This window comes from Neolamprologus multifasciatus, chromosome 8, assembly GCF_963576455.1.
Source record: "Neolamprologus multifasciatus chromosome 8, fNeoMul1.2, whole genome shotgun sequence".
Lineage (NCBI taxonomy): Eukaryota > Metazoa > Chordata > Actinopteri > Cichliformes > Cichlidae > Neolamprologus > Neolamprologus multifasciatus.
In genome coordinates this window covers 24,854,098-24,878,660 of record NC_140446.1, presented here as the reverse complement: position 1 = coordinate 24,878,660, position 24,563 = coordinate 24,854,098, and the positions used below count along the sequence as shown (strand labels likewise).

At 39.5% G+C, this 24,563-nt stretch overlaps 2 protein-coding genes across 6 annotated transcripts in view; both read right to left on the bottom strand.

Moving 5' to 3' along the window:
* The window catches only part of spag9b (sperm associated antigen 9b), a 42,154-nt gene extending 33,780 nt beyond the window's left edge, over positions 1 to 8,374 (bottom strand). For 4 of the 5 annotated variants that reach the window (XM_085170336.1, XM_085170341.1, XM_085170337.1 and 1 more), the window contains exon 1: positions 7,221 to 7,996. In XM_085170336.1, coding sequence (XP_085026462.1) covers positions 7,221 to 7,520 — 300 coding nt within the window. In that variant the 5' untranslated portion in view covers positions 7,521 to 7,996. Of the gene's footprint in view, positions 1 to 7,220; positions 7,997 to 8,283 lie in introns of those variants that run through there. The other variant, XM_085170335.1, reaches the window with a different exon arrangement.
* A 1,109-nt stretch (positions 8,375 to 9,483) lies between these two features.
* On the bottom strand, positions 9,484 to 24,056 carry daglb (diacylglycerol lipase, beta). Its single transcript, XM_085169542.1, has 15 exons — positions 23,346 to 24,056; positions 23,093 to 23,244; positions 21,848 to 22,022; positions 21,488 to 21,755; positions 21,234 to 21,356; positions 21,017 to 21,144; positions 20,809 to 20,935; positions 20,627 to 20,710; positions 19,676 to 19,753; positions 19,510 to 19,590; positions 14,354 to 14,481; positions 14,058 to 14,126; positions 11,802 to 11,874; positions 11,449 to 11,702; positions 9,484 to 10,744 (listed from the first exon to the last, which is right to left on the bottom strand). Exons 1-15 carry the CDS (start codon positions 23,438 to 23,440, stop codon positions 10,549 to 10,551), a joined length of 2,031 nt encoding a protein of 676 aa, XP_085025668.1. The 5' UTR covers positions 23,441 to 24,056; the 3' UTR covers positions 9,484 to 10,548.
* Between the last annotated feature and the right edge of the window lie 507 nt (positions 24,057 to 24,563).

The window sequence follows — 24,563 nt, the reverse complement described above, 5'->3', positions numbered from 1 at the left end:
AGTCTGAAAGGATTCATCTACTTGAGACAATTTAAAATTGTGCACAATCAATTCAACAGTGATTGACACATTTCTATCCCAGACACATGTCTAAGATTTGTTTATAGGCCTATTTGTTTGGCAGATGTTCAGGTTTCACTTTGGGTATTGGGATATTTGATATTTTCAATTCTGAAATAGGTACCATGTCACATTTCTAATGTTACAGCAGTAATCAACATGCTTTTGTTCACCTCACTTTTGCTCATTTTCATCCATAGTGGAAGCTGATTTGCTTGTCACGCAAACAGAGAGTATTAAAGACTGATGTAGCTAGCGCAACATCACCAGTTGGTTTTGTGAACTCCTGTTTTAAAGCCCAGGTTCCTCTTGCCTATGTAACCTCCTAATGTACTTAGTATCAGCTCATATGTCCATGACCAGTATTCACTCTCATTGACAGTTGCTTCAGTCGCTCGCCTGAAAACTGTGAAAAGTTTATCTTGGGTTCACTTTTCCGGCAGTTTAACTAATATGGCCAGAAACATCTGTCATAGTTCAGTCTTTTCTTCTTTAAGACACAGTCAAACAGACCCATTCAACAGTATGCTGAATCCAGTATTGGTGGCTCCTGGTACATGTTAGTGATTCACAGTGATCAATCAGTTGGCATTACTCGTCAATAGTGTGCGGCCTCTCCCACATTAGCAGCAGACAACCATGGACGGACAAAAGAACTGAGGGAAGTGCCGTTTTTCCCAAAGAATTTCCTGCCTTGCCTTTTCCTCCTTTCGCTGAGGCAAGCCAATGAGAGGAATTCCTCTGAGCTTGAAGGACAGAAAAGCAGGACTTGGCCTATACGGCGTTGATTTGGTGAGATTAATCCGATTCTTTTTTCAGAGTGTGACTTTTTTTAAATGAGCAGCTTAATAAAAGAATCTGTGCCACACTGCTCATTAGCCTTAGAGAAGGCAGTTGCTTTGGTGTGGGCTGTGTGCATCTACACGTGGGTGTAAATGTGAAAATCACAGCTATCTGCACTGGAACCATCTACAGAGAGGGCAGGTGTATCCCTACAAAAAAATAATGCATTGATGAGTTTTTTTCTGAGTGACGGCACCTATCATTCAGCAGAAGAATACATTTTGTTGTATGTGCAGTGTCAACAATTTTCAAACATTCAAGTCACGATCATGTGTGCAGACTGACATGGGCTGCTTGGGATCCTGTTCGCTCAAACTTTGTGAAATCTGTCTCCTTCTATAACAGAGCATGAGATAAGTGGTGAATAAGAACAAGGGAGACTTTCTTCAATAGCAATCACAAAAACATCACTTGCTATTTAAACAGCTGATGCAATAGGATCAGTCATCTTGCATAGCTTAAGGATCAGCTGGTAATATGTCTGCTATGATGGTTCTCCGTCATCTGAGCACATCAGTATTTATGTTTATGAAAATATGAGAATAACACAAGTTTCTTTGTTACAGTCTATTTGACATTTTTGACAGCGATTTTGTAAAGGTGTGCTAGCAGGCCTCACCTGGTCCTCAAACTGCATGATAATTCTCCCATTAATTTGGAACCTGTTAAACTAGGCGACTGTGTATAAAAACATCTGTCATTCACACACATATTGGTTTGTCTGTGTGTCTGTGACCAAACATTACAGAGGGCACTGTATAGCAGAGGTGAGAAATTTCACACAGCTCTATGAAAAAAAAACCCTCAGCATACTGATGGAAAATGTCATCTGCACAGGCCTCAAAGCTGAGGGAACATGTTACAACATGACATCAATTATTAATGCACTTCTCTGTGACCTGTTGCGCTTGTCATTCAACATTTAACCGTCAAGGCAAATGTCAACAACTGGGATTAAAAAACAGCACCTATTCACACATGGAACAATGGTTTACTAATGCAATCTAAAATAATGTAACAAATTTTTGCAGGGAAGTATTATTGCAACGTCTATTCCAGTTATCGGTTGTGAGTACTTCAGCTTGGATTGTTAGCATACTGTCTGGCAAAAAAGTCAAATGAGCAAACCTCTGCAGCAGTTCACAACTCTTGAGTTTCATGGAGACTGCTCATGTGAATAACGGTCAAAAATGAAGATGCAACTATAACCACAAAAAAAAAAAAAAATCAATGTATGACTTCTGTTGAGAAGGCGTAAATTATCTTTAAAATTCTCCTCAGTTATAGTTAACTTTATTTGTTTTTATTTTCTGTTTATCTAGTATTTAATTTACGATTTTAAGTACATCTTAAGTCCAAGTGATCATCAGCTAAATAGAACAAAGCCTGCATTCAAGGCCTTGTTGCCTCTGCGAGCCCTAATACAAGATACATAATGAATGTAATAGTGACGATCACTTGTTTTTGCTGTTATTTATATAAATGTTAGCTTTGGTAATCTGTATCCAAGTGATTTGGACAATGAATAAACAGAGCTTAACCAGATATAATTGAGTAAATCCAGCAGCAGTCATTCACAGTACCTCATTCAACACAGAAGCTCAAGGCTGCATCAAATCTGTACAGTAAAATATATATGAGTATAATACTTATTATGTGCTAATAGCTATGTGTTACCATAGCAAAGTACAGGTACCCGAATCACAGAATGAAACTGAAATTTTACTGCAAAGATTTTTCCATGTAAGAGTTCATTGATTTAATGATTCTCGCCACCGGATTTCTGTGTTATTTTAAGGGACCTCTGTGTGCGTCTTAATTAGACTGTTTTTAACATTTTGCACACTTGGAATTTAACAATACAGTATTAGAAACCTCTTGATATACCTGGTTTAAACACAAAAAATGTGGTAAATGGCAAATGGATGAGTTCTTATATAGCACTTCTCTACTCTGAGCACTCAAAGCATTTCACACAACTTGCCTGATTCACATAAACACTTATCTATGCAAGTGTTTTTAGGTAACAGTCACACACATTCATACGCAGACAGATGCTTGCAAGGATATCTGGCTTGCAGACTGAAGCAGACGGGGATTGAACTGATGTATTAGATGATAACATTTTCAGAATGTTACCCATTTCTGTGAATGCACTCGCACACTTATAAAACAGAATATAATCCACCCACTGTTATCATCTTCAATGCCCTGTACCAACATAGAGCAGAGCAGCTATCTGAATGCTACCCCAACAGAGGTCGATTATCTTGTTAATAATTTTACCTCCTCACTACGTACGACTCTGGATACTGTAGCTCCTCTGAAAACTAAGGTCTCTAATCAGAAGTACCTGACCCCGTGGTATAATTCTCAAACACGTAGCCTAAAGCAGATGACTCGTAAGCTGGAGAGGAAATGGCGTGTCACAAATTTAGAGGATCATCATTTAGCCTGGAGAAATAGTTTGCTGCTTTATAAGAAAGCCCTCCGCAAAGCCAGAACAGCTTACTACTCATCACTGATTGAAGAAAATAAGAACAACCCCAGGTTTCTCTTCAGCACTGTAGCCAGGCTGACAAAGAGTCAGAGCTCTGTTGAGCCAACCATCCCTTTAACGTTAACTAGTAATGACTTCATGAACTTCTTCACAAATAAAATTTTTATCATTAGAGAAAAAATTACCAATAATCATCCCACAGATGTAATATTATCTACAGCTACTCTTAGTGCCATTGATGTTAAGTTAGACTCTTTTTCTCCAATCGATCTTTCTGAGTTAACTTCAATAATTACTTCCTCCAAACCATCAACGTGTCTTTTAGACCCCATTCCTACAAAACTGCTCAAAGAAGTCCTGCCATTAATTAATTTTTCGATCTTAAATATGATCAACCTATCTCTAATAATCGTCTATGTACCACAGGCCTTCAAGCTGGCTGTAGTTAAACCTTTGCTGAAAAAGCATCTCTAGACCCAGCAGTCTTAGCTAATTATAGGCCAATCTCCAACCTTCCTTTCATATCAAAAATCCTTGAAAGAGTAGTTGTCAAACAGCTAACAGATCATCTGCAGAGGAATGGTTTATTTGAAGAGTTTCAGTCAGGTTTCAGAGTTCATCACAGCACAGAAACAGCTTTATTGAAGGTTACAAATGATCTTCTTATGGCCTCTGACAGTGGACTCATCTCTGTGCTTGTCCTTCTTGACCTTAGTGCAGCATTCGATACTGTTGACCATAATATCCTATTGGAGCGATTAGAACATGCTGTAGGTATTACAGGTATTGCACTGCAGTGGTTTGTATCATATCTATCTAATAGACTCCAGTTTGTGCATGTAAATGGAGAGTCCTCTTCACACACTGAGGTTAATTATGGAGTTCCACAGGGTTCGGTGCTAGGACCAATTCTGTTTACATTATACATGCTTCCCCTAGGCAGCATCATTAGAAGACATAGCATACTTTTTCACTGCTATGCAGATGACACCCAGCTCTATCTGTCCATGAAGCCAGATAACACACACCAATTAGTTAAACTGCAGGAATGTCTTAAAGACATAAAGACTTGGATGGCCGCTAACTTTCTGCTTCTTAATTCAGATCAAACTGAGGTTATTGTACTCGGCCCTGAAAAGCTTAGAAATATGGTATCTAACCAGATTCTTACTCTGGATGGCATTACCTTGGCCTCCAGTAACACTGTGAGGAACCTTGGAGTCATTTTTGACCAGGACATGTCCTTCAACGCACATATTAAACAAATATGTAAGACTGCGTTCTTCCATTTGTGCAACATCTCTAAAGTTAGAAATATCCTGTCTCAGAGTGACGCTGAAAAACTAGTTCATGCATTTATTACTTCCAGGCTGGACTACTGCAATTCATTATTATCAGGATGTCCATAAAACTCGCTGAAAAGCCATCAGCTGATCCAAAATGCTGCAGCAAGAGTCCTGACAGGGACTAGAACGAGAGAGCATATTTCTCCTGTTTTGGCTTCCCTTCATTGGCTTCCTGTTAAATCCAGAATTGAATTCAAAATCCTGCTCCTCACATACAAGGTCTTAAATAATCAGGCCCCATCTTATCTTAATGACCTTGTAGTACCATATTACCCTATTAGAGCACTTCGCTCTTGCTCTGCAGGCCTACTTGTTGTTCCTAGAGTATTAAAAAGTAGAATGGGAGGGAGAGCCTTCAGTTTTCAGGCCCCTCTTCTGTGGAACCAGCTTCCAGTTTGGATTCGGGAGACAGACCGAGATTAGGCTTAAAACTTTCCTTTTTGCTAAAGCATATAATTAGGGCTGGACCAGGTGACCCTGAATCCTCCCTTAGTTATGCTGCAATAGACGTAGGCTGCCGGGGGATTCCCATGATGCATTGAGTTTTTCCTTTCCAGTCACCTTTCTCACTCACTATGTGTTAATAGACCTCTCTGCATTGAATCATATCTGTTATTAATCTCTGTCTCTCTTCCACAGCATGTCTTTATCCTGTCTTCCTTCTCTCACCCCAACCGGTCGCAGCAGATGGCCCCGCCCCTCCCTGAGCCTGGTTCTGCCGGAGGTTTCTTCCTGTTAAAAGGGAGTTTTTCCTTCCCACTGTCGCCAAAGTGCTTGCTCATAGGGGGTCATATGATTGTTGGGTTTTTCTCTGTTACTATTATTGTGCGATCTACTGTACAATATAAAGCGCCTTGAGGCGACTTTTGTTGTGATTTGGCACTATATAAATAAAATTGAATTGAACTTGAGATTACATTGGATTGTATATGGCCCACAAACTGAAAACAACTTTAACAGTCGTGATTCAGCTCTTTGAAGGAAAGTGAACTTTTAGAATGTGTACTTATGGCTAACAATAGACACTGAAAGTGAAAGACAAAGGGGAGCACACATGTACACAGAAGCACAGATAAGAGTGCCTGTAGACAGCCAATCAAACTCATGAGCATGCCTGCAGCTGCAAAGAAACAGCCCCAAATTTACCCAGCTCACAAAAGCAAGAATAAGGAGTGCAAGCCACAATGCACCAGGGCCACACTGAAGCAGTCACAGCATACTACATAACTGCAGGTTTTACACCAACTCTTAAATAAGACAACGTGATGAGGAAACTGAGTAAAAGACAATACAACACTGATCATCTTTTCACTTGCTTCAATTTTACTCCAAACTTCAATCGGAGGTAATTGTAGACGTTCAGGTACACGCCCATGCAACATGCCCCAAAGTTCCCAGCAATAAATAAGAAAAGCAACCACTAACACTAAGTGCTGCACAGTGGTGATGCTTGTAACAAATATAGCCAGAGTTTCAAACAATGAGGTCAGGTTATCATGTGAACTAAAAGCTCAGTCCTCAGACAGTTTAAATCCTATGTGTCAGACAGTTTTTATACTATTGGATCTTTACAATATCAGAGAGGAGCCATCTTTAAAAAGGCCATCTCAGGGATGCAGCACTGGTCCACAGTCCACCTGTTGTTGAAACTTTGTGTTTCTGAAGAGCAGCCAATCATAACTCTTTAATGCAGGGCAGACCTCAGAGAGTGGATGAACTGAAGGGCTGCAGCAAAGCTAACTATGAATTACTTAAAAACCAAATTGTGTGAAACTCATGCAAAGCTACTCTAGCAGTCAAATGCGGGAAAATGTATAAGTACAAATCTGCATAATAAGCCTGGGTTTCAGACCCAGTGTGCAAGACTGTGGCACCTAAACAAACGTTTCCAACACAAACCGCCCTGTAGTCATAAAGAGCATGGCAACGGGGGTGTCATTTGGGCGGAATCAAATGCAGGGTCAGTGAGACAGCCATGAGTCATGAAGCTGAATCTGATCACTGAGATTCAAACTTGTTTTTGGTTGAGGCAACAGCGGCCAGCTGACAAATAGATCACTGTCAATATCTGACACTGCCAGGTTATGCGAAGTACAACAAACTACACAGTGGTGCATAAACCCACCATATAATGCAACTACTGGTCCAAGGAGACCCTAATGCGGCAACAAAACTTGAGCATTGTAGTGTCTCAGAGCTGACCGTAAGGGATGGCTTGGGTACAGGACGATCTTTATAAGAAAATAAAATGCAAGTGTACCGAATAATTATATACTTTATAAAAAGTACAAAAGGATAAGTAATGCGCTTATGTGTACTTGAAAAGCATTGCAACAGTAAAGTGGCCAGATTTTCCAACTGACTTTGGCACAAATCCTTTCATCGAGCGCATAATACACGCCTTTAATCTTTAATCCCGCTTGTAAATTAGTTTGGCGCTGTTGCTGCTTGTTTTGTTTTTTCAGACCCACCTCTTCTGTGTGTTTTCTCAGTGCCTTCTCTCGCTCATACTGGGTAACGAGCTGCTCGTTGTCCTCCTTCAGCAGCTCCAGTTCCACTTCGTGCTCCTGGTTGACAGCGAACACCGAGTCCAAGTTCTCCAGCACGGCGACGACCAGCGGCATCAGCTCCTTTACCACATCCTCGTCGTATTTTTCTATGAGCCGTTCAAACTCCCTGTATATTGAACTGGCCAGACCTGAGACCCGCTCAGACATCATGGTCGAGTTGCCCGAGTCGTCCTGATACAGGACTACGTCGTCCAGCTCCATTTTCCCGATTCCACTTGCACTTCTTTCCCAGCTAACGTTAATGAGCTAGCCGCAAGCTTCGGCTGACCAGAGGCTACCCACCTTCTACTTTCGCGGCAACAACAAAACTGTGCCCCTAAAACATCGCTCGAATGTTGTTTCTCATGCAGCGAAGGCGCTGTACTTCATTAACAAAGTCCTATCCCTTAGTAGTGTGGACGGCAGACTTTAAAACCTTGCTAGCCTAGAAGCTAGCAGTACTGAAAAGTCTTTACTTGGCTCCTGATTAGTTTCCCTATCCAACAGATGGGCTTCTGCTGCTGCGTTCACGTGCTGTTGGAAAGATGGGAACAAGCGAAGTTCAACGAATCAAAAAAGTAGTAAGCGCAACATAACAGAACAAATTATTTAGCAGTTATGGAAAAACAAAACACTAAAAGGTGACAGTACAGCCCAATAGCCCATGCTAGCAAATATAGCGTGTGCTTACAGAGCTAAAAGAAAATACTACTACTACTAATAATGGGATTTTAACTGTTGCTCTTATATAGTTACTTTTAAGTGACGTTTGAGGGGCGGAGAAAAAATCGTATCAAAACTGGTTTAAAGAAAAACACTTGTAGCTTCGCCTTCTTGCATATGCATAAAATACAGAATTTACCCGTAATTTTCCCGTTAAAGGATATCGATAATTATTTAAATTATTTAATTGACCGGGTTAGTACACACTTCCAACTTCTAATTCTAGCACTGCAGCACAAACAAAGCCGTTATGTAGGCGTACCATTTGATTCCCTTCATAAGTCAAACCTGGGATGATGTCGTTTGGGCAGCGTTAGTAACGCATTGAATAACCGCTCTGTCATTTCCCGAGTCAGTTTGAAATATGAGCTCACAGGGATCACTTGAAGATGTCATGTTGGTGACGCTGACGTCACATCCCAAAGTGGGCTGCGGGGACAGAGTGTGAAAAACTGAAAGTAAGACACTTTTTTAAAAAATGAAAAGATGGTTCGATAAAAGAATGTGCCCGTCTCACCAACTCCTTCATCCACACGGTATTTTACTTTCATGTTCAAAATTTACATCCCTTTACATTTCCAGTGCTATCAAGAGAATATGCAGTTGTTTCTAATGCGGCCAGTTGTGCAGTCAGACTTTCAGCCTCTCCTGCCACTGCATCACATCATCTTTTCATCCAAGCAAATATAGTGACTGCAGTTTTCACAATAACAAAGCATCCAACAAAATGAGCAGAAACTTCACCCTCATTCTATCAGCTCTCCATACTGTGATCTCCTTTTGATGTAATACTTGTTAAATTATTAAGTGGATTTGGTCATGGCTTTTACCTAGAGGTGGGATTTAAGATTATTTACAGCTACCTGTGAAGATGTTCTTTAACCTGACGTTGGGTCTGTTCCCCAAACGGTCAAGGCAGATGAGTGTTAAAAGGGAATTTTTTCCTCCCACTGTCACAGAGTGCTTACTTACAGCGTATCTGTATTCCTGTGGGTTCTTTACTTCACATTATAAAGCACCGTGAGGTGGCTGTTGATGCTATATGGCACTAGTTAAGCAAATATCAACGGAACTGAATGTGTTTACAGGACAAATTTATCCAATTTGGAACAGAAAAAAAGTGTTTTTAGGGATAATATGTTGTTAATGTCTTTTTGATTTATGGTAAAAGTTTCTTTCGGTCTTTATGTAATATATAGCCTTAAGTATAGCATTAATGCGGAGGTTCTAAAAATAATCTCTGCACTAATATGATATATATATATATTTATTTTAGTTAAAACTCTTTATTATTGCTTACATTGGTCTCATTGCCTCTTTCAAATGAGCTGTCTGCATTACATAACAACAGTCATACTTTTTTCTTGAATTTGTGTTTAAAGTTAAAAATAGGGTAAGAACTAATGCCTCCTGGCCTGTTCATAATTACACCCCCCCCACCCCCCCCCACCCCAAACTGACTCCTGTGGCTTAAGTCTGTGGATTAATCCCATTGTTAAGCTTTATAAAACTTGCTGGCTCTAAGATCAACAGGCTCCTCCCACTGAGAAACTCATTGTTTATTCAGAAGAGGGGAAAAAATTAAAGAATAAAAAAGGTGTGCTTCACAAAAGAGTTTAATTGCATCCAGGAGTCCAATGCTTTCTATTGAGGATTTGAGATTGATGAGCAATATCCATGGCAAGTAAACAGGTTCCCATCTTTTGTGTAAGTACAATCTTTCTACTTCTTACACCAACACATTTATGTCAAACACCATGCACTATTCGAACTGCACTGAAGAAAAAAAAATCTCACTGTAAACAAGCTGTGCTCATCACCGTGTCTCTCAGCTTGGTTTCTGTAATGCATAGGCACTGTTCACCCTGATGTCTCAAGACATTAAACACAGGACAAGCTAACCACAGCTACTACACAATGAAGGTGTGAATCCGGTACAGGTTTCTGTGGCGAAAGCTACCTCTTTATCACTCTGACTCAGTCTGCTCTCACTCTCTGAAGAGAAAGAAGATAAGAAAGGAGGGGGCAGCCTCTTCCAACCACACACTGCTCACACAGACATAAAAATCAACAACACCGACATCACGGTAAAAACTGCAGCACTGTCAAATATTGTACACAACGCACATTCAAAGATCATGGCATTCAGTTGCTCAAGGAGTAACTCAAAGTCAAAATACATAAAATTATTTGATATAAATCATTAAAAATGCAATTAAACAAATGAAACTTGTGCTCCAGAGAGTTTTTCTTTACAAATAAGGTTCCCTCCATGGCGATCATAACAGGCAGCTCTCTACACTTTCACATATTTTCTCCGATCAAATACTTGTATATTTGAAATCTTTGAAATTTCATAAGGCTTGGAGCCAAAATATGAGGAAATGGTGTGATTACAGGCCACGCGAACTACCTGAAGCAGTCCTTTATCAGGCATCGACACACAGAAAACAAATGATCGGCAGGTGGTTTAAACATTGCGGAGGCTGGGAGTGAAGACACAAGGAAACAGTCTCTATGGTACATTTCAGATAGCGTTGTGCTGGCTGTCGCTTAAAGATGAAGGGCACAGGGAAAAGGGCTTGTCCTTGGTCAGAGTGCCGAGTGCTCGGAGCACAATGTCGGGCATGTGATCCGTAAGCATCCTGGGGCTGATCAAAATACTCCGGAATGCCATTTCATTTGACCAGTCGGCACGGTACCGGACCTGGGAAAAGCAGGATCTAAGGAAAATAGAGGACAGAGTGACCAAACAATTTATGTGCTTATCTCTCATAACATTATAGTTAGGCTTAGGGGTTGTAATGAACATGAACACATGACAGCCTAAACACAGTTTACAGACTATAGATAAATAATGGAAGTAGCTTGCTTTAAAAGAATGGGGGTATTTTTTCTAATGTCCAGCAGGGGGAGACTCCTCTGGTTGTAAAATGAACTGCATAGGAAAACTACTCAGCTCCTTTGATCCATGCCATCAGTAAATATTTTTCTGATGAGTTTATGTCTTCAGTTTCCAGTTTCAAGTCTTACTAAATGCAACACGATGTTGACTTTGGACATAACTTCTCTCATTAGTGTCCCAAAGAATTCGAATGGTCTATGCACAATCGTACTCCATCAGTATGCAGTAACCCTTGGTCCTTCCCCCACACATCTAGTTTGAAACACTAGCATAGAGATCAAAAATACACAACTGGTCCTCATATGCTAAGCTAGCAAACTTGCCATTGGGCTCCCTAATTGTTTTACTGTTGATGGGGATATGAAGTACTTTTGAACCGCAAACCAGTCAGTGATCGACCAAGAATGTGTCAAGAACTTTTGCCTTTCTTGAAAAAGAATTACAAGATACACAAAGTCATCAACACTTGGAGAGTCTGCTGTGAATCTGCTCATTGGAAACATGAAACATTTGCAGACCCACCTCCGTGTCGGCCCATCTTCTGTGATATGCAGAATGCGTCCCGGCAGGAAGAGAGGCAAGTGTGCAGGTGTGTGGGCGGGTGATTCATCCGATCCCAGGCTCTGATAGGAGGATGAGTGGCGAATGATTAGAGACTCCTCTCCCAGGAGGGGCTGGCTAAGCTCTTGCTCCCTCCTGTTATCCATCTCAGTGGGGCAGTCATCCGGGTCTCCGCCAAACAACTCATACCAACATCCCTGCAGCAGGATGCGGTACTGCAATGCAAACATGAAAAAGGGTGCAAAATTCACAAGTGCAACTTCAAGATATTTCCAGATAGTCTAAAGGCATAGGGCTATATGAAGGGTTCTTACTTTGGGTTTATTGCAGTTTGAAACTATTTTCAGTAGCTTTCTCTTCAGATCCTCCATGTTTGGAATGCTCAGTCTTAGCGGAAAACAAAACAAACAGAGACAGTTGATTGATTATAAGGTTGTCTGTGCAACATTCATAAAAACTCAAAAGATCACGTTTGTCTGCAAACATTCACTAAAACAACTTGAGAAACTGGAGATTTTGTGTCATACTCTGGTCCATCCAGCCTTTTTCCCCCCTAGTGACAGGTGGTTGCCTGGGGGTCACTGACCAGTCAGTAGGCCTGTGTGATTGGGGCTTTAGCAATCATTTTCCCAGCAAATGTCATCAAACTCCAGCGAACTTTCCCTGGTGGCTCATAAACCCTTTTCACAATTCACAAGCTGACATTTCCCTTCAGTAGCTTATAATCATAGGTGTATAATTAAAAGTGACACGCTTTTGAGAGTGACTTGTTGGTTTTGTTTTGGGTTTTTTTTGCCTGTGCTATGGTGTAGTGATCAGAATTGTTGTCTGAAGGCCAAAAAAATGTATTTCCCCAAGTGGATCATTACGGCTTTTGCTATACTTGTCCACTATTTTATTAGATTTTTATAAGGACTTTTTTTTTTAGTTAATATATTTTACAAATAGGGAATATTTTTTCCCCCTCACATTTTTTTGAATTTGAATTTATTTATTTAAAAGGGACAGTGCAATTAAACATAGTTCAAGTGCAAGACATGAGACTGATGTACCGCACATAGGTTTATAGCTACTGCTCATTTTCAACAATTGTCCCTTGTTGGGCTTACAATCTAAATAAATACATATTACAATAAAACATACATTTTCATAAAACCAAATTACACCAATAATTTAAAATAAAATTAAAATCATCAGATAAAATGACTACAACTTTTCTAGATCAAATGAGTGTGGATTGGATTTTTTTTTAACAAACAAACAAACAAACAAACACATAAAAAAACTCTACCATCAATATTATTTATGAAAGTCTGGAATTTATTTTACTGTCTGTTTGATCTTTGTTCTGGTAACGCAGAAGTGGAAAAAGTTTATGATTAGAATATGTTTTAAGAAAAAAGGAAGTTACAGCCTAAAAAAAACTTCCGGTTATATGCTTCACATGAAACTTAATTCCTAAAGAAATTATTATTATCATCATCAGCATCATCATTTTCTAAGGTACTCTTACCATAATACAAAAAAAAATGTTGGTAGAGTACAGGGAAGAAAATACTGATGAATCACAGACTGACGTGCGCGCTGTTTGTGAAATAAATGTAGTAATGTACCCACTTATCTGTTATAGCAGATATACTGCTAGCAATATGAACAGACAGAGCGATGGTTAGCCAGCAGCTGTATAGCTGCTGTGACGTCGTTATTTCACAAAATTAGCTCATAGAATAACTTGAAAATAAACAGCTACATTAATTAGCCAAATTAGCTGATGTTACTTACTTAAGATAGGAATTTGCTACTTTACACTGTTAGCAGCTAGTCTATGTTAGCAGGTGAGCTAGCATTAGTTAACAATGACATATTGCTAGTGACTGAACTAACTCTTCCTCGTTGTCTTACTTATAGGATGAAAACAAACATCACTTTGTCTTTTTTGTCCTGACTTGAAGTTGGTTTGAGACTAAGTGGACAGAGAGAACAGACTTCTTAGATTCTAAATATTTCAAGTACATAAAATAAAAACACTCACGGCTGTTATATTACTTGATCACATTTTTGATTCCTTAATATTTAGATCACTTTAATGGCATCATGTATACAAACACATGATAATATATTATTAGAAATCAACTTTGGGGAAAAACTACAGTCTGAAAATGTTCCGTTTTTTAAAACATGTCAGCATCTGTTCACACAATAGTTTACATCCTTAGATATAGAAATTTGAGTTAAAATATTGACAAAGGCTTAGAAAGTAAAGGAGTGTGTCAGTTACACTTGTATTCTCCTATGTGAGTAATAACAGGGTAGAGCCAAATATAGAATCTCCATCATGCAGTAGTCTATAATAGTTTCACCACAGAGCATTCATGCAGGCTTTTGGAAGACAGCACTGCTGTGTGCTAACACACAAATATACACGACCTTTAATGATCCACTGTGACCAGTGAAGATCAGTGTCACAAGCATCTATTCAGCATCACATACTGACTATGAGCTCTGAATTTAGTTACTCAATACATTCTGATTCCTAAGAAGTAAATAATGTAACGAGCTTTCCGTGTTACCTGGGAACCAGATCCTTTCCCAGGACCACTGAGACCACAAAGTCCTTGGAGTAATCAGCTAAAGCTTTACTGCACACAGAGAGGAAGTAGAACAAAAAACACATTAAGAAAACTGTCCCATACCTGACAGTTTACAAATGTAATCAACTATTTAAATATGACATTACATACATCACATTAGCTGTGTGGCAAAGCAGTTTTTCTAATTACTGCTCAGCCACCCAGATTAGTCCACAGACAGCTGCCTGTAGCTGCCAATTAAAATCGGTCCTGACCTCAGACTTTGTCAGCCTTACCTTAGGAGGCCCCCTGGTGGAGAGAATGCATAGCACTGCAGGGTGGGGAAGGAATTGCGCAAGAGGATAGCCAGCACTGAGGCTGCACCAGCACCCAAACTGTGACCGGTGATCACCAATTTATACTCCTACGAAAAACAGGAACACAAACACGTCATCTGTGTGGCTTCAAACAGAAGAAGGGAGACAACTGCCCGTGCGCACACACAGAAAGCAGAGCTGTTATTTTTCCATATAGGAGGAAAAAAAGCAGGCCAGTTTTATATTTTCAGATTGTCTCACAAATAAAATCTTGTGAGTTTTTTAATAGAGTTTCAGCTGAAACACACATTTAAGCAATCAAACCAACTTTGTATCCACTTCAAACTTTAAGCTCCTTTTCTGAGAATCCACAAGTGAAAACTTCAGAAAGTGTTTTTTGGGTAAATTTTCAAGGGTGTTGACATCACCACGTGGGATAAAAATGAGTGTTTCATTTGAAACTCTCTGCACTCAAGGTTGCAAAACTGAGAAGGCCGAGTTAGAGCGAATTAGGTGCAGTTTGCAAGTTTAACTGACAACTTATGGTGACACCGTGAGACACATGCAAATTCTTGATAATCGCATAATATGGTTTTACCAACTGGTTATCATGAGCATGTGAAGCTTAGCTGGTGCCGCAGAATGAATCCAAAGGAGAATATACTTTGAGTAGTAAAAATGTTTTTTCCACCAAGAATATGTGCAACAACCTACTAACAACTTTCTGATGTTGAAAAAAGTTTTTTTTTTCCTTCATGTTGGGCTTTGTTTGGAGCCACAACCCTGTGATTGTTCTCTTGGCTCTTGCACACGTTTTAGCAGATTAACCCTCTGGTCTCTATCTGGCCATTTTTGGCCACTTCACTTTTCGGTTTTCAACCATTTTTGTTCTGTTAATGCAAATGGAATGAAACTTTCCAAAGGTGTGTATTTTATTAAAATTTTTATTTTTCAACATCAGCTCCTTAATAATGTCAATAATATTCACTATACACCAAATTGTTCCCATTTTACTGATTGTGGCCATTTTTGGCCAATTGAAACCCATTATAACCACCTTTTTTGATTCCTTGTTACTGGCAGTACTATAGCATGCAATTTAGGTAAAATTGCTTTCATTCTAAACTCAACACATGAAAATTGTAGTTTTTCATTTTTTCTACCACATGACATCCTTGGGCCATTTTCTGCCAAGCAAGCAATTTCATGTAATATTCTTGGTTTCCACTAGGTGGGGTTGATGGGTTACCACACTCCAATGGACCAATATAATGAAACAATTTTGACATAGGTTTGGTCTTAAGGATCTGATAGTTTGTGTTTGTGCATGACATTGCAGCACAAACATGTATTTGCAAGATAGACTGGAATAAATAATGACGCATCAAACATTACATAGGCTGCAGTGAATTCCTGTGGATGCAGGATATTGAGCTTTGAGGTTCCCAGTCAAACTTAGCTTTGAAGCACATGTGAAAAGCACTTTTACTCTTGTATTTTTCATAAAAAGAGACCATACCCAAAATATTAACTCTAGAAACAAAAACAAAAACAAAAAAACCCCAATCACAGGACATTTTGCACAGTTCAAACCTGCAGCTGCAGCGCAAACAACAACAAACACTGTTTGTAAACGTGTCCTGGAGTTTATGCAGGTGCAGACGTTGCTACTGCTGTAAGTAAACCTAACAGCTTCCAGACCATTTATTCTGGCAATATGGCAAGAAGGTGGGAGTGTCCCCCCCCCCAAGAGGGACAAAGGGACCCCCTGATGATCCTCTAATCGCCTGAGCCAAGGTGTGAAACTGGGTGTGAACTCTGGCTGATTGGGAACCACACCCAGTTCAAAGCGTATAATATCTAAATTTTAATTATATTTTGGTTTTCATGACTAGGACTGGTGCTAATTTAAAAAATCAAGTCAATGAAAGTAGAAAAATGTTTTAATATATATGAATTTTATAGTATTTTGAAACGTAAACATGGGTGGTCATTTTTGGCCACGAACAAAATGAGAGGGATTTTTTTTGTTTTTCTGTCACTGCACAAAAAACCAAAGATACATAAAACTCATTGATACTTTTAATTATTGCTATGCATCTAACCTCCATCATGGTTAGAAAATAAATCAGTTTGCATGTATTATTTAGAAAAAAAATGGGGATTTTATGCTTTTATCCCTTTATCCCTTTATCCCTTTGTAAATCATTAAAATTATGTAATTTAACTGGTATTTAAAGGGTTAAAAGTCTGGATTTGAATTAAATTTTTTGTCTTGATGAACAGCACTGATACTAATCTAAAAAATCAAGTCAATGAAAGTAGAAAAATGTTTTAATATATATGAATTTTATAGTATTTGAAAACGTAAACATGGGTGGTCATTTTTGGCCACGAACAAAATGAGAGGGATTTTTTTTGTTTTTCTGTCACTGCACAAAAACCAAAGATACATAAAACTCATTGATACTTTTAATTATTGCTATGCATCTAACCTCCATCATGGTTAGAAAATAAATCAGTTTGCATGTATTATTTAGAAAAAAAATGGGGATTTTATGCTTTTATCCCTTTGTAAATCATTAAAATTATGTAATTTAACTGTGATTTAAAGGGTTAAAAGTCTGGATTTGAATTAAATTTTGGTCTTGATGAACAGCGCTGATACTAATCTAAAAAAATCATGTCAAAAAAAGTGGAAATTTTTCTTAATATATATGAATTTTATAGCATTTTGTAAATGTAAACAGGGGGTGGCCATTTTTGGAAGTTTTATGTTTTTCTGTCACTGCACAAAAAAACAAAGATGTATAAAAGTCATTGATACTTTTAATTATTGTTATACATCTAACCTCCATCATGGTTAGAAAGTAAATCAGATGGCATGTTTTATTTGGAAAAAAATTGGGGTTTTGCGATTTTTTCCATTTATGAGTTCCTAGGATTATGTGATCTAACTGGTATTTAAAGGGTTAAAATTATGAATTTGAATGAAATTTTGGTCTTGATGAACAGCACTGGTACTAATCTAAAAAATCATGTCAAAAAAAGTGGAAATTTTTCTTAATATATATGAATTTTATAGCATTTTGTAAATGTAAACAGGGGGTGGCCATTTTTGGCCACAAACAAGCTGAGAGGAAGTTTTTATGTTTTTCTGTCACTGCACAAAAAAACAAAGATGTATAAAAGTCATTGATACTTTTAATTATTGTTATACATCTAACCTCCATCATGGTTAGAAAGTAAATCAGATGGCATGTTTTATTTGGAAAAAAATTGGGGTTTTGTGATTTTTTCCATTTATGAGTTCCTAGGATTATGTGATCTAACTGGTATTTAAAGGGTTAAAATTATGAATTTGAATGAAATTTTGATTTTCATGAACAGCACTGGTACTAATCTAAAAAATCATGTAAAAAAAAGTGGGAATTTTTCTTAATATATATGAATTTTATAGCATTTTGTAAACGTAAACAAGGGGTGGCCATTTTTGGCCACAAACAAGCTGAGAGGAAGTTTTTATGTTTTTCTGTCACTGCACAAAAAAACAAAGATGTATAAAAGTCATTGATACTTTTAATTATTGTTATACATCTAACCTCCATCATGGTTAGAAAGTAAATCAGATGGCATGTTTTATTTGGAAAAAAATTGGGGTTTTGTGATTTTTTCCATTTATGAGTTCCTAGGATTATGTGATCTAACTGGTATTTAAAGGGTTAAAATTATGAATTTGAATGAAATTTTGATTTTCATGAACAGCACTGGTACTAATCTAAAAAATCATGTAAAAAAAGTGGGAATTTTTCTTAATATATATGAATTTTATAGCATTTTGTAAACGTAAACAAGGGGTGGCCATTTTTGGCCACAAACAAGCTGAGAGGAAGTTTTTATGTTTTTCTGTCACTGCACAAAAAAACAAAGATGTATAAAAGTCATTGATACTTTTAATTATTGTTATACATCTAACCTCCATCATGGTTAGAAAGTAAATCAGATGGCATGTTTTATTTGGAAAAAAATTGGGGTTTTGTGATTTTTTCCATTTATGAGTTCCTAGGATTATGTGATCTAACTGGTATTTAAAGGGTTAAAATTATGAATTTGAATGAAATTTTGATTTTCATGAACAGCACTGGTACTAATCTAAAAAATCATGTAAAAAAAAGTGGGAATTTTTCTTAATATATATGAATTTTATAGCATTTTGTAAACGTAAACAAGGGGTGGCCATTTTTGGCCACAAACAAGCTGAGAGGGTAGTGATTTTTATGGAATCCAGAGGGTTAAAAAGCAGAACTGTTATAAAGCTTTAAGTATAAGTGGATTGAGCACATTGGATAATTTAATAATTCTTTATTATATGACTACATTCAAAGATACCATTGACTCTTAAGGCATCATGTGTTGAAGATGAGTCTCGTTTCACAATGTAGGTAAAAAGGACACCTTTGAGATCACATAACTTGTTTTGACCAAACATCAATCCCCCATTGAGATTTGGCCCCTGAAGGTTTAACCAAAATGTTTTTTTTTCTTTTCAATGAATTATCAGAAAACAGCTCAAACATCCAGGATGCAACGTTTGTTTTCTGTTCTTCTTGACATTAAATCGGTGCAGTTTTTATACAAGTCCTGTGACACTGATGTTCAGGTGGTTATGAGGAAAAAAACTGGATTTTAGCCTTGAAAATGTTATGTTGCTCTCTCTTGTGGCCAAGCATCAAGGATCACAAATGGTGGACATTTGGACACACCCTTGTGTACTTCAAGCGCCCGTAACTCACACTGACTTCATAAAATTCAAGTCAGTTTTATTTATGAAGTGTCAGTTCACAAGAACAGTCGCCTCAGAGTGTTTTATATTGGAAAGACCCTAAAATATTAGAATAAAAAAAGAAAAATCAAATGACCCTCTATTAGCAAGCACTTAGCGACTGTGGGAAGGAAAAAAAAACCCTTTTAACAGGAAAAAAACAAACAAAAACCCCAAAAGAAAACTACTGATTCTCAGGTGGTTCAGTGGGAAGTACTACCTGATCTTTGATGAAATGATCCAGTTGTGATAAAACTAAAATAACCTAAAGTGTAACTGAAAGGTAGCCTCTGGCCCCAGTTACATTTCTTACCGGTGCAATGGAGAAAGCCTGGTTCAGGATGCCATCGTTCACCAGCCTCTTGTAGACGTAACCCGCTGCCTGGCTGATGCCCTGCAGGAGACACAGACATCTGCTGAATCTGGCAGGAACCTCAACAATGACAACCTTGGAGAGCTGTATTTAAATGAATGTTCACCTTGTGGGCGTAGCAGGCTCCCAACACTCCTTCTATAGGCAGGTTCTCACATTCAGCAGACAGGTCTGTGAGGACATCCTGCAGGAGACATGAAGTTTAACTCTTGTGGGTAAAAATCATTCAGCTCCTTCCTGAAGCTCCAGACTCATAAGAAGAAATGTTAAATTAATCCAAATCTAATCACCATTTCACCTACATCCCTCACATGTGTCGACACTCAATGATGCAAACACACCTTCTTTCACTTCAACTTTGTTTTTGTATAAGTGCTATTGAGTGAGTGCTGAAGGGTCACATGGCATCAGAAAGTCTATCCTTTCACTGACTTTTCACTTCGTTGCACACAAAAAGAGGGAAGTGATACTGAAAATTAAGAGACAAGAATAGACAGTAAGCATTACAAATGTGGCTCTGAGTGTATTCTTTGGATTTTCTATCTGTCACACAGAAAAGGCCGGTACAAAAACTGCTTTTTTCAAAATATGAACAAAGGGAATGTCCACTATTAATGAGATGGTGGATACCTCTGTTCTCTCAGAGGGATGAAAAAGAAAATGAGTTGAAAATACAGATGGGTTAGCCACTTAAAGTCTGTGTATGAGGAAAGCACCACACATGGATCAGTCATGATTATAAAATCACCACCATATAATTGTATTGTTTCATATCTCATGCTGCCAGAAAAAGACTTCTGAAGGTGTCCTGTGATATAAAGCAAGGACACAAAGGCAGATTGGTGGAGTGACATCAAAGCCTGCCAGCAAGTAAACACAAGACAGGAAAGCTCATGCATAGCTGGTTAGCATCGACTTTCAAAATAAGAATGAGAGGGCTGTCTGTGGGGAAGGGAAGAAAAAAACCCAAACATACAACAAACAATCCATACTTAGACAGCTGATACCCCATACTATTTTTGCTAGGGAAAAGTGGGAAAAATAGGTCCTAACTCACTTTCAGTGAAAGAGTTCCTCTGACAGCCACCAGAATCGCCTCCCTCTTATGATCCAGAGCCACGAAGAAGGGGATCTCATAGATCTGCAACATACCACGTGTGCTTAGATGTGCTGTCGTGAGGCTGGAGGTGGCCTTCAACTTGAACCTTATGTAACATAAATGGTGAGTGAAAGCCCCACCTGGTTGTGGAAGCTGACGTGGATAAAGTCTCTGTACTGCAAACCAGTGGTTTGTAGGATGGATGAGAAGTGGCAGCCGAGGTGATCTCCTCCAACGATTTCGTCCTCGGCTACGCGACTCCTGCAGCTGAAACACGTGCACGCATTAGGATTTGGGTTACTTGTCTAACCAAAGGTTCCGCTGATTCCAACGCGCACAGCACCTTACCAGTCTCCACTGAGCTTGCAGGGCCCGGTAAAGAGGTTGGAGTAAATGTACAGCGGCCAGCCGTAAGCTGCCGCAGCAAACTGCATCCAGTGGGTGGCTTTCTCCAGCTTGACCTCCAGGTCTTCTCCCTTGAAATGGTAAAAGAGAAATAAGTAGGACTCTGTTTTGCTGGTTTCACAGCATGAGCTCAACTTCATCTACATGAATCATGACTTACTACAGGAGAGGAAGGGCTGTGAGGGACTACGACATCAGGATCTCTGCTTCGCTCCATCTTATCCTGCTCCTGGTGCAGCAGAGCCAAACCGGCTGCTATGTCACTTGGAACCAGATCTGTGTCCTGCAGCACGACAGAGAGGATCTCACAGTGGGTTTTGCATCAGTGGAAATTATATTCGACGCAGCTTATTTTAATGTTAAATACATTCTTTTTTTCAGCCTGTATTCTGCTTCGTTTCAAAAATCTCTTACAGAGAAGAAGCTGCTGAAGAGCTGAGAGATGCTGGAAAACGCTGCCCGGGAGCTCTCGTCCTGCGGCAGGCAGCAGCATACGAGCCGCAGCCTGCTCTCCCACACTTTAACAGCGAGCGAGCGAGCCGTGGATAGAAACTGGGTGCCCTCGCTGCTCTGCATGTCTCGCACTCCCAGCGGCTCCATGGCAGGAGGCCGAGGACGAGGGTTTCCCAGTGGGTCAAAAACAAACACTACCCCCACGGCCGTGAACAGCAGGATGATCCAGCTGTTGCCACAACAGGAAAAAAGGTTGATCAAATCAACGTTAACTAATTAACTAGCTGAATAAACCAAAATCCTCACACCTGAACAACCTACCTGGCGACAACTGCCGAGATAACGGCTCCTACCGTGGCAGGATCACAGCCACGGCCATCATCCGACACCCAGACAGCCCCCAGACAGGCCCACACCAGCTCAGGGACATACAGTATCGCTCGCAGGTACACCAGTGCAGGCATAGAGCGCCGCGGGCCGGGGTTTGTAATGGTACCTGACAGAGTAAATATTAATTTACACTAAAGATACAGAAAGAAATTTCCATAACAGACAGGCAGATCTTTAAATGTGCAACATATAAGAGTGTTAGTTTGAAAACTTTCAAATCAGTAAAATTGTTTCTGCAAAGAGCCAATCACCAGCCAAACCAGAAAACATTTGAGCCAATCACGTGTTGGACTGATGCATGCTATGGTCTGCGACAGTTTTAACTGTTTTCATCTAAAGTTAGTATTCTAACCAGCATCTTTTAGAAAACGCAACTTGATGCGACAACAAGTTAGTCCAGCATTCAGTCAGCTCTCCGCCCGACATGAAGAAGGAAAAGGCAGGAGAATTAAATCAAAATATTCTTCACAGCTGTCCTTTCTCACATGCAGCACACAGCATGAAAATGTGCGCTTCAGAAGTAACCACATTACCCCAAATTCTCCATTAGATTTAAGTCAAGAAGCTGCCAGAACAGAGCATGCAGGGAGCTCACAGGATGCCCACTCGCTAGCTGCTCTATTCCCACATCATATGTACTCTGTACTAGGGAGCTAGCCAGTAAAAGACTACTCATATCTGACTGACTGCAGTGATACACTCCTGTTGTTGGGCATTTTCTAGAAAAGTGCAGGTGTGGAAAAGACACACTCCTTCTCGAGCACGGTCTAATGCATGGGTTAGGATTTGCCAATTTTCCCCATCAGAAAACTCTTACACAATAAAAAGGAGATGCTCAATATATGTTGCTAAAGAAGCAAACGGGAAATGACTCAATGGCATTGTTCAGTTTAGGGTTCACTTCAGTTGATCTAAAATGCTGCTGCAAGAGTCCTGACAGGAACTAGAACGAGAGAGCATATTTCTCCGATACTGGCTTCTCTTCATTGGCTCCCTGTTAAATCCAGAACTGAATTTAAAATCCTGCTCCTCACATTCAAGGTCTTGAATAATCAGGCCCCAAATTATCTTAATGACCTTATAGTACTGTTACAGTGCAGTCATTTTCAGGTTAAGGTTGTGGCCCTTGTGTGTGCACTAAGGAGGCAGACCTCTAATGAACCCCAACTAATTTACCTTGAGCACTGATGTAGACAATAGCACACAGTGAGAGGATGATGAGTGCCAGCACAACCAGCAGTCCAACCAGGTAGCTATGAAGAACTGCTCTCCCGTTACATTCGAAGTGACCCTTGTGATAAATGAATAACACCATAGTGCCAATCCACCTGGAGAAAGACAACAACAAAGTCAGTTATATTAATGCGCCGAGTTAGGCAGGCTTAGGTTAGCAAAGGTGTTTCAGTATTCACGAGAGTAATCAACATACCAAAGTATACGGATGAACAGTTCAAAGGAGCCCGGGAAGACCAGATCGTCGCTGGCTATCCCCCAGCGCCGACCAAACACCACCATTCCGGGCATTTTGCAGGTAAACAGCGGAGATCTCTCACTGAGGATGGCTTCGCCGCTACACAGTGGCCAGGCTTCTCTTGAGCAACACAAAGTTCACGTCATGCATGACTTCACTGACAAAGCAACAGCCAACCCAGCTGGCAACGATCTTCACCCACTGGTGTCTCATCAAAATTCCAACGTTGCATAATTATCCCATACGATCTGGACCCCACACCGCTAACTCCACCCAGGCGCGTGTGTCAGCTACACCCGACAAGGCCGACCTGTGACTCTGTTGTTCTAAGACGTATGCGACCTGCTGGCACTTGGTTTGGCTAGCATTAGACCGTGCAACTAATGCTGTTAATGGGACAGCCTGCAGGATGTTACGCGATTAGCATCTAACCTTAGCTAAAAATACTATCGAGCTATTCCGAGAAACTAAACACAAATACCAATGACAAGGACTATCTACTTAGCTAGTAATGTGTCAGCATATTACTGAGTACGCCATGTCGCCTGATAAATGTTAGGGAAACAAAAAACGGATACATTTAAGTAGGTTTGGGTTTGGTTTGTCAGGAAAATTAGCAGTGTCCGTCCGCATATGTTTTCCGGTGAAACAGGGACAAACTAGAGTTCCGGTTTCTTGTTCGCCATACAGACAGAAATATAGCTCTCTTCTGTTGACAGTTTCCAGCTGAAGCACGATTTCATAACACGAGATACTGGAGGGAGTATTGTCGATACCTATACCGATACAGATACCTTTAACTTAAAGGCAGCTTAAGAGCAGCATGACATGACTTATGAACTTAATTATCATCAACCTGTCAAAACACGTGTTTTTAATGACTGTTCATTATTATTTGAATGCCTGAATAGTTAATAGATAATCAGTCTTCTAAAGCAACAGCTATCACAAAAATAAAACTTTATCTTTATTATTAGTTAATGTTAAGTGTGACTTATTGAGAGGACCAGTATTTACACAGACATTTCTCCTTTCTGATGTATGTATGTATCTAAGTATAGATCCTATCGCACAGCATCGATCCAATACATATGCCAGTGTTGGTATTGATTCTACCACTTCTAGTAATGGCTGCATGGTACAAATGGGCTTCCTTCTTTGATTTCTCAAGAGCAT